The 10378-nt window shown below is 39.6% G+C and overlaps 1 protein-coding gene across 2 annotated transcripts; it reads right to left on the bottom strand.

Annotated features, from left to right (window-relative positions):
- Positions 1–5669: 5669 nt before the first annotated feature.
- LOC133727805 (uncharacterized) lies at positions 5670–9433 on the bottom strand. Of its 2 annotated transcripts, XM_062155215.1 has the most exons (8): positions 9287–9431; positions 9095–9179; positions 7193–7893; positions 6823–6981; positions 6552–6665; positions 6382–6435; positions 6208–6300; positions 5670–6104 (listed from the first exon to the last, which is right to left on the bottom strand). In XM_062155215.1, exons 3-8 carry the CDS (start codon positions 7862–7864, stop codon positions 5961–5963), a joined length of 1236 nt encoding a protein of 411 aa, XP_062011199.1. In that variant the 5' UTR covers positions 7865–7893; positions 9095–9179; positions 9287–9431; the 3' UTR covers positions 5670–5960. The 2 variants fall into 2 exon arrangements, with proteins under 2 accessions (XP_062011199.1, XP_062011192.1); XM_062155208.1 differs by lacking the exon at positions 9095–9179 and having other exon boundaries at positions 9287–9433.
- Between the last annotated feature and the right edge of the window lie 945 nt (positions 9434–10378).

The raw sequence follows: 10378 nt of genomic DNA, 5'->3' as shown, positions 1-10378 counted from the left end.
TGAGTTTGAAGGGGGCACAAAGGCTATGGTGTTTTGGGTGGCACTGGAGAGTGAAGGGGACATGGGAGAAGTTTGAAGAGATGGGTTTTTGGTCGGATTAGGGGCATGTGCTTATTGAGTGGTGTTACCATTCTCCCATTCTTAAACAAAAATGTCATATAAAGCTTCATCATTAATTAATTCGTGAATTTTATAATTTATTCCTCATTTGAACCATTTGTAATCTCATTATGACTGGAAGAGATTCTTTCTCGATCAGAATAGTGGAATAGAAGGCCCTACAAGAAGGATATACACTTCTATTATTATTGTTTGTTTTGTAAAAAATATACATACATCAATAAAACCATTTTGCTGTAATGAAGATCAAATTTGAATAAATTATGTCATAAGTTAAGCAGAGCCCTAGGGTTTTTGAGCAGAGTGTGGCGGCGGCGCAGTAGTCTTCATCGGCGAGCCCGCGTCGTAGGTCATGAGTTGCATATCTCAGCGTCTGTTTGGTGGTGGTATAGGGTTGGAAAGATCCGACTGTTTCTGGGATCTTGGTGGCCGGGTTTTGATCGAGGCAGATCGAAAGGTTTCCTGGGAGGCAGATGACTAGGTACGTCGAGCTGATTCCAGCGTGACTGGGGTCTGAGTGGAAGGCTAACCACTATGGTGTTGGACGCGTGCTGATTTGAGCGTTCTTTCATTCGCCTATCGCGTAACAATCAACACGGTCATCAAAGATGGGAAGTATTTAAGTCCCTGTTTATCGTACCTCGGGGATTACGAGCTAGCAGCTAAGAATCCTATGGTTCTAGGTCTTCGAAAATCACTTGCACAAACAAATAAAAATAGTAAAAATGCTAAACAAGGCACCGAGCCTCATTCAAGCATGACTTTGCATCACACAAAGTCACATAGACGGCCTTGCACCAAGCAAGGCCTAGATAGGGCCGTGAAACACACAAAAGTGCTTGTAATGCTCATGCCCACATGGATTTACAGATGAATGGTAGTGGGAAAGTCACAATATTTTGGATTTTCATAAATGATAAATAAACTAACTAACTACAACATAAAAATAAGATAGATAGAAGGATGGGATGCATCGCATCAAGGGTCACCATGGAATTCAAGGTTCTCCACACAAATCTAAAATCATATGGAATGATGATGATTAATTCAAATGATGCTTCAAATGTTTTGTCGGATTTCCATTTAGCATTAAGAGGTCGAAAAGAAAGCTAAATTGATTGTCATAAAATAATAGCCAAACCCTAAGCAAAAACAAGAAGAAGAAAGAATACTTAGGTTTTGGCTACCCTATCCTAGTCTCAAACCTTAAGCCTTGTTAGGGCCATAAGTGCTCAAAACTAAATGCTTTAGGTTTCGACAATCGATTGTAACATACTCTAGCAACCATCACCACAAATAATAAGGTCGAAAAGAGTACTTGTGATAACAATTACCCTACCCAACAATTCTGAATACTATTTCGACAATCAAGGGTAATAATACTCAAAATTGGGTGATTTGAGAACCACAATCTAAGAAATCCAAATGGAAATAGAGATATGCAATGGGCAAACTCCACCAAACTCATGCCATAATTTAAATTGAAATATAAATTCTCCAATTTGATAGTCCAATTTCAACACACCAAACATAGACTAAGGAGGGGAAAACCGAAACCATACATCTAGAATGAATAAATTAAAGCAAGAGTACACAAATCATATGAATAAACATCAATTTTATTAATTCCTCAACAAAACCATACAAAACTAAACTTGGGTTTCAAACCCTAAAACCATGAGAGGTCACACACAAGTATATATCAATACACATCAAACAACACCATAAGCAAGAAATAAGAGAGAGAAAGAAGAGGGAAAGAGAGGAGAAATCCATGAAAGTTAAGGAAAGCTTGTCACTAGCTATTGCCATAACTTCATGGCTTCTCTTGCTACCCTTATGAAGCCATGGTGTAGAGATGGTGACCTAGATACCAGAAATGTGTGTCTCCTCCTTGTGCAAGCCTACATGTGAAGAATAGGGAATGAAGAAGAGAAGAAGAGGTGAGAAGGGAGAGAAGTCCCAAATTCGGCCAAAAGGCCTAGGGTGAAGAAAAATAGGTCTTAAGCTTGTGAAATGTGTGTGCAAAGGTGCTTAAATACCCCCTTGGGTTCAAGGGTCAAGTTTAGACTTGTACTCTAGATCCAAGGACTCAAAAACAAGTAGAAATGGGTAAAATGAAAAAACTAAAACAACCTAATAAAAATGTAGAGAATTAGAAGATTAGAAAACATTTTGGAAAATATAAAGAAAACCAGAGGGTAAAAGTGTAAGTGAATGTGTGCGTAGTGTGAACACAAATAAATATCTCATCCACATGTGTGATGTGTGTGAGGTGTGGTCCACTATTATTATTGTCATTACATCCATTTTGAATTTGAAATTTTGAATACAAAGATGTAATACAAATGGGCTTGGATCTTCACTTGTGTGCTTCTTTAGTCTTGGGCCATGGACTTCTTGCTATCGGGCCAAGTTGACTCGGTTGACTCGATGGTCAACAAGACTTTTTGTCCTTTAGTCAGAAGTTGACTTTTCACTCGAAATCGCTCTTTGTTTCATCTTTTCCGTCTCTTGACCATAATTTCCTACAAATGAAGAAAACAAAGTAATACTACAAAATAATGCTTGAGTATTCGCTAATTTCAAGGTAATTAAGGTTAGAAACACACGTAAATTACGTGTGAATCACGTGCTGGCGGGGTTTAGTGGGTCGGATTTTCCTACCGACCGGGCGAAGTCGAAGTTGAGGCAGTTGACGATTGGCGTGATTTCTATCGATCTGTAGGTGCTGGTGCGGTAGTGCAGTGCCGCTTCTGAGGATGAATGCCTGGGTTGGACGACCCCCAGACTGGTCGGAGACAGGCTGGCGGCGGCATGGTGCTCAGGCCAACGTCATTGTCTGGATTTGGGCCTCTGGACCTGGGCCTGGATCTCTCTCCTGGGCCCACTTGAGTAGGTTTGAGAATTGGGCTTGGGTCGTTGGGTCTGCGCTCAAATTTGGACTGAGGGATGGTTGGGCTTTCGGGCCTAGTCTTGAGCTCAAGCTTGGGCTGGTTGAGTCTGCTACAATTACATTGGACAAGAAGAGCAAGACCAACCTGTTGCCGAGGTTGTTGGCTCCTGAAGAGTCTGAGGATGGTGCTCGCTCCAACCCTAAGGGGGAGGAGCTAATATTTTCTTAAGTCTCTGCTATTAGACATCTGGTTACAAGCCTGCTAGAGTTGGAGTGATCTCTATGAGTTGTTCTAAGATGTTTCTAGTTGTTATTTGTACCACAATGGCATGCTGGCAAATTAGACTAGATGAATGATTTTTCCTTATAATAGCGAGTTTGTTCTTACTCGTTTTAGGCTTGCTTTCCGGCGAGCGTCCCTTTAGACTTTAATGAGTTTAGTATAATATTATCCGGTTCACCGGATTCTTATGTAAGTGTATGTTAGACTCTGATCTGTTTTCATGGCTTTGATATCTAATAACCTCAAATCCTATTAAAAAAAAAATGAAGATCAAATTTGAAAACTCATTAATAACTAGTGGCATGGTGTTTTCATGTGAAATCAATTTGTACAAACTCTAATATGATGGAAATTTAGAGGAAGAAATGACAGTTTACACTTAAAAGACCCTAGATAATATAGTTTTTGGATACAACTAATTTGACATACTAGGTTCACAACTTTCTACTTCAAATTTGTTAAAAGACATAATTAGAATGATTAAAGATTACGCATTATATGTATCTCCTAGATAGTATTCCTTATCTATATTATCATGTAATAATGAGCACTAGTTATGTTAAGTATATGGTATAAATATCAGAAACACAGAAAAGAAGAGTGGGAAGTGGGAGCATACTTATGTTAGCAAGTTATTAGCGTGAGGACATTATTTATGAAGAGGATGAAGACACTTAATTTAATGGGAGAATTACACAATTGGTCATTGAATTATACTCAATTCGACAATTTGGTCATTGACTCTCCAAAAATATTCCTTTTAAACACACAAATTTAAATTTGCAATTCACTTTAGTCATTGTCTTCAAATCTATAATTAAACACCGTTAAACGTGAAGGTATTTTAACCCAATCACCCAATTTTTTTTTTATTTACTTATTTTTATTTATTTATTTCTATTTTTGATCCAGTATGATCAAGTTCGAAGCTCAATCAAGATTATGAGTATCTTGAAAAAAAAAAAAAACAGAATAGGGGTGTGGTCGAGAGAAATACAAAAATAAAGAGCTTTTTTTTTTTGGCGTCATGGCCAAAATATCCTCCAAATAATGGATATTTACGAGTCTTTAACGAATAGACAAAATGATTAAAGTGAAAGACGGTATCAAAGCTGATTAACTAAATCGATATATACAAAATTATTAAAGTGAAAGACGCTATCAAAGCTGAGTGACTAAAACGATATACTTGAAAGTGTGTGACCAAAGTGTCGAATGAGTCAAATTCAGTGAACATTTGTATAATTTTGCCTATTTTAGTTGTTCTCATTTTATGTCAACTTCGTATTTATTGGTTCACTCTCATGGAGAAAGCTTTCCAATTCTTAGGACTGTAAGCTGAAGTACTTAAACTTATGCATGATCCTGAATTTTCTGAGAATACTGCAAAGTTAAGAGGTTTGATGTCTGAACTTGAAATCATGTCTGAAATTGGAAACCAGTTTGAACCAGAATGTTAGCTAGTCAGTTGAATGGTGACCCTTTAGTGTAATATGTGAATCCTTCACTGTAACGTAAAATCTCAGAAAGTACACGCTGATGGATTAGTACATGTGCCCAAAAATATCCGACTTTGGAATGGCCAAGCTGCGCCAGCTAGCAACACCAAATCAGAACCTCTACCAGCATTAGCGGGACTAAAGGGTATTGTACCTGAGTGGCATATATAGGAAAATTAAAGCACATGTTTACAGCTGCGAAGTTGTGTGGTTGGAGATAGTATGTTGTCGAAGGAAAGAGGACTGGATTCCCCTGGCAGAGCAATATGGGATGAATTGACCGACCATTTTCGAAAGTGGTGAGCTCAGTAAATTGGTGGTGGAATGAACTATGAAAAGATAAACAGAAGGCAATTGGAAAAGATGGTTATAGTGGGACTTTGGTGCATCTAGGATGAGTCGTCCCTCGGGCCTTCAATGAAAAAAAATTCTTATGTTGGAAGGAACCGTAGACATCTCAATCCCTCCGATTCCAAGTTAAAAACTTAACAGCTACATGCCCATATTTATGATGAACCGGCACTTATTGATTATGAATGTGTCAATGACTAAAATAAGCGTAATATGCTCGAGCAATCCTCTCTCGACTTCAGAATGTAGAGGAAGACTCTGCATCAAATGAGAGCCTTTTGGAGAACAAGAGGACTTTGGCTCGTTGTAAGAGGTTGCGGGTCTTTTTGTACCAATCCAGTTTTCACCATCCCTATAGTTGGTAGATCATTCGATCAGGAACTAGCTGTTGCAGAGATCCATCGACTAATGTTGGTGATCATTCTCATTCTTGCTGGGGAAACGTTGTGAGATCGTGATTCTATATCCCTGAACTGAGCCAAACCAGTAACAGATTTCAACTGAAATAGTCTTTGCAAGGTGTGTGAATAAGTACAAGGTTATCATTGAATTAAACAGGTTGATAAGGTATTAAAGCCCCTCATCCTGTTAGTCCAAGAGTAGAAGTATCTGCAAGCATTACAATTTAAGTTTAGGACACAAGACAAGGGAACAGACGGTCTAGCCAGTTTTTGCCTTCCAAGTATTTGCCTTTCCCTCAATTTCTACTGGGTCCGGCAGGCCATCCTTCCACAGACACCACACCCCAACTTGTAACTTTGCTCGGAAGCCAACCTCGTTATTATCGGTAATATTGTCTGTTTGCAAGTCATTATCGCCTCTTACGCTTACTTGAATCAAATTCCATATCTTTGTCCGGGGCAAAGCCACTTTTCCACCCACCCAGTGAGCGTAAAAGTTGAATATCAGCACCACCCTCTGGAGATTGACCCCTATTGCAGTTATCCTCTGTAATCTGCACGAATGGATTTAAATCACAAGTAATTGTCCTATATTGCACAGTCGATCCCTATAATGCAGTTTAGTGCCAACATTTGCAATTCATTTTGCTGACGAACCTGCTTTTTAGAATTCCCGCCCACCTCTTCGATGGTTCTGTACCTATATTTATCTGCCGACTTCACCAATTCCAACTCTCGCCGACATTCAGCCTGTAATCATTTCATTTGCAAGTGAGGGAATATTATGTAAAACTCTTGTGACCAAAATAACAAAAGAAATGTTCATCTCACTAATTCCCTCTTCAGCACCGCAGCTTCAGCTTCCTTTGTCTTGAGTGCCAGCTCCTGTTACAAACAATAACAAATGTTACAATGTCAATGAAGTGGACTTAGTGAATACGACTAATACAATGTAATCAATCAAATGTATTTTCATCTCCTGTTTGAGATGGAACCCTCACACTGTCCCTCTTCAGGCGCAAAATCTCGTCACGCGCCTTTAGCGACTGCTCTGTTGCTATTGATGTCAGACCAGCAATCTGCCGAAGTAATGTTGACGCTGTGTCGGCACTAACCTGTGTTACAGATCACATCGCGTCACATACTTAATTTTGAGGAACCCAGTACTGCATCCCAAACTAGATGGGGAAATTTCCCAACCCACCCCGCATGAGTCAATCCATTTCATATTCCATTTCTGAAAGACTACAGACAGAATTCGGCCGCAATTACCGCTTTAACATGTGGTGACAATGATACATAGCTATAAGTCACTCCCCGTGGTATGTCAACATGATCGCATCTATACTCATCGCCGAACCCTACTAGGTTAATGCTCCAAGGTGGCATTGTAATGTCACTCACCTCCACTATTGGTGCAGTTTCTTCCCCCTGCAAACATGACAACCTTCATCATTACTACAACTTAACACACAAATATGATTCAGATACAACATTGTTCGAAGCAGGCCCAAACCGATTCATATTCATTTATTCACCCTGTAACTGTTCTTATTTTCCAATCATGGTCACCAGATAATATATTACAAAACCAGAACATTACTGTCCCAAGTATTCGACCTTAAGGTACATCAGAGTATACCTGCTTAAACAATTTGGCCCTTGGCTCTGCCTCTATCTTGTCGAAAAGATCCTTCTCAGTGTCTCCCACAAAATCAAACCCCCCATTGCTTTTCACCATGTAGTCATCTGCCCTAGAGGTGCTGACTGAACAAGTGCGCCTTGCACCGAGGTGTCCCATGTCTGCATTAGTAACCGAACCATTGGAATGCATGGCAAGATCGTGATTGTGTTCGGTTTTGAATTCAGTGATAATGTATGTTTGACTATTCTTATTGAAATGGATACAGCATGCTGCTAGGCAGTTGCATCGGGTCTCTTGCTTAGCATTACGAACGCGGTCCTCTTTTTGCAGCCACTTTGCTTCTCTTTTACCTTCTTTATTACAAACCAATCTTCGCCTCGTTATCCTGCCTCCAATCCCTCTAGTAACCCTCTGCAATCTTGTCATAAAACCAAGTGCAGTTGCATACATTCTATACCAATTTTCGGCATCATCCAGAGTGGCGAATTCTCTTCCTTCTACATCCTCCGCAGTCAATTCTGCAAAACTTTTCCCAACATGGCTTTTGGCAGTAAAATTCTCATCCCCATAACTGACCTTCTCTTCCTGTTGTGGTTCAGCTGAGTCCTGATCAGCAGATTGGACCTCTGTGTATCGGCAATCACTCGAACTGGGATGCACAAAGTTCATGCTTGGATAAACCAAGATGTCTGAAAAGCCTATTTGAAAATCAAAAATCGATGTCAACAAACTAAGCATCTGGCCATCTGGGTTGAAACTATTTAACAGTATAAAATTCAAATGGCGCATACAACAGATGTATAAAGGTCAAATTCTATTGCCTAACTGCCAAACTCAGTCCTTAATCTAGCCACAATACCTGACTAACCAAGTTCTTCTGCAACTGAACATGAAATTCAAAATCACTTAAAAGCACATAAAGGGTGCATGAATAAACATGCCAGTATGTTTATTCAGGCAATCTGAAACTATCAGAACCTAACACAATTCCAAAAAACAAAACTCTTGACAAGGTGCACTTCAAATGACAAGCAATTTATAAAAGTTGTCAACTAAGTTTCCACCTCTCTTAACCCTTGCCAGTCGTTACAAACTACAAAGATACGGCATAAGCCTGCCATGGTATGTTGACGTGCTTACAAGGAATAAAGGCTCCCAGTAAGACCAATGAATACAACACACAGAATCCAGAGAAGATCATAACTTACAGCTACTTTCATCCAAGAATATAACACATTAACTAATATTCCTTATTGCTTATGGACAGTCTTTCCAATTCATAGGTAATAAGATATGTTTAACATGAATTTGATAGTTTACTATAGCTTTTACCATTTGAGTGGTGGGTGTCTAAGACTAAGGCTACCAAACCAAGTTCAACAAGTGTAGAATATGAGATAATAGTCCAGGGGAAATGCGGACACCAGAACAAATTTAGGTATTCAACGACTTTTACAAGGCTACCGCACAATGTCTAAAGCATCAACATGCCTGAAAAGAGGCCATTAGTTGAAAGAAACCAGAGCACCCATTTGATGACAATAAAACTACTGCAGCATAGATTCCATGTATTACCAGGGAAAATTTACGATGGTTTAACTTGCTAAATCGATGCAACAACTGTTAAAGCAAGCAAAATTACTTGTCCAAATGCTCTAAATTATTTGGGGGCAGTGATGAATATGATGGTGTATCTACAATTATCCCACCGAGTTTCGATTAATTCAACTATCACAGTGCAAGAATTCAGATATTTTGCATTGCTGCATTTACACAATCCTCCTTGAAATGTTATTCATTCTACTTCGATTTTGATTCCGAGTAACGGTGTCTGGCCATATACACTCATAGACTGATAAAGCAACAACAACAGCGTAGTGAGGAGTTCTAAACACCCACCATATGTTCACATACACTTGAATTAGAAATCACCGTCATCCAAGTGTTCAATCAATTTCAAGTGCTCACATCCCACATTGGAACCCTAATAAGTCAGTAGTTTTAATGGAGGAACAAAACCAACATGAATCAAATTCGTTTGCAACATATAGGTGAAGTTGAAAATTTGAATCAGAGGAAAGCAATACTGACCAGTTCACGCGCCGCCCAAGTGCGGTGGCCGATAAGCGCTGATGAGGAGACGGAAAGTTGCCAGCGTTTTTCCGGTGAAGATTATCTGTCACTTCCTTTCTTTCCAGATTTTCCAGTTGGTCTCTGTTTTTGATCCACATTTAACAGTTTTACTCTAACTAAGAAATGCGTTTTTATGGCCATAATTGACAACAAAAATAAATAACAACGGTTGGGATTCATGCTGACTGGGCCGAGAAGGCATGCTCGGAGCAGGGGTGACTAAATACTTCCTTTTCAAGTCAATCCTCAATTCATTTTTTTTAAATAAAATAAACTAAAATAAAATTATTCAATCATACTGTAAATTGATCGGTTTGTTTCAAGCAGCCCACCCTTTTTTTTTTTTTTTTTTTTTTGGAAAAACTACAATATTTTTAGACCTGAGACATGATGTCACACTCTTTTTAGGGCACAACAATAAGAGATATTTTTTAAGTAATTTTAACTGTTCTCTAACATAATCAATACATAAACCATGAATTTTTGAACTAACTGTTTAAAGATATCTCTATTTGTGTTTGGCCCAAACTCTAGGTTACTTGACCTAGTGGTAATAGGGTTAAATTAGAAGGATCTAGATTCCTATTCAATGTACGATTACTTTCCTTGTACGATTGAGATTCTATGCATTGTAATCCTCTATATAAAGAGGCCCCTATTATCAATGAGAATACACAGCAAATTCCTCTCAAATTCAGTTTCTCTAAAACACGTTATCAGCACGAAGCCCTAACCCTGAAAACCCTAATTTTGTAACCTTCAAAATCCTGCAACCACCACCCCACATATCGAAGCCCTATTCCCAAGGAGCCCAGAACCGGCGGTGGAACCACCGGAACCGGCCGGAAAACCCCTGAACCGGCCATCGAAAAATTCGGACCGGCCCCTGCCTTGTGCCTGCCCTGAGCCTGCCCTCTACGCATCTGCTGAGTCGCTGCTGAGCCCTGCGCACCCCTGTGCCTGTACCTGCTGACAGCCCTGCCGAGATCTGCCGAGTGCTGTCGACATTTGCCGAGAAGCCCCGCGTGCATCTGCCGAGTACTGCGCACC

This window comes from Rosa rugosa, chromosome 1 (assembly GCF_958449725.1).
Source record: "Rosa rugosa chromosome 1, drRosRugo1.1, whole genome shotgun sequence".
NCBI lineage: Eukaryota > Viridiplantae > Streptophyta > Magnoliopsida > Rosales > Rosaceae > Rosa > Rosa rugosa.
This window is presented reverse-complemented; position numbering and strand designations above follow the sequence as displayed.

Bases quoted from the DNA above. Each gene is read 5' to 3' on its own strand.
- LOC133727805 (XM_062155208.1), bottom strand. From the start codon at position 7,864: ATGAACTTTGTGCATCCCAGTTCGAGTGATTGCCGATACACAGAGGTC. The intron at 6,982-7,192 runs GTATACTCTGAT...TCATGTTTGCAG, and splicing joins GGGCCAAATTGTTTAAGCAG to GGGGAAGAAACTGCACCAAT. The intron at 6,666-6,822 runs GTAATTGCGGCC...TCTGTAACACAG, and splicing joins TGTCACCACATGTTAAAGCG to GTTAGTGCCGACACAGCGTC.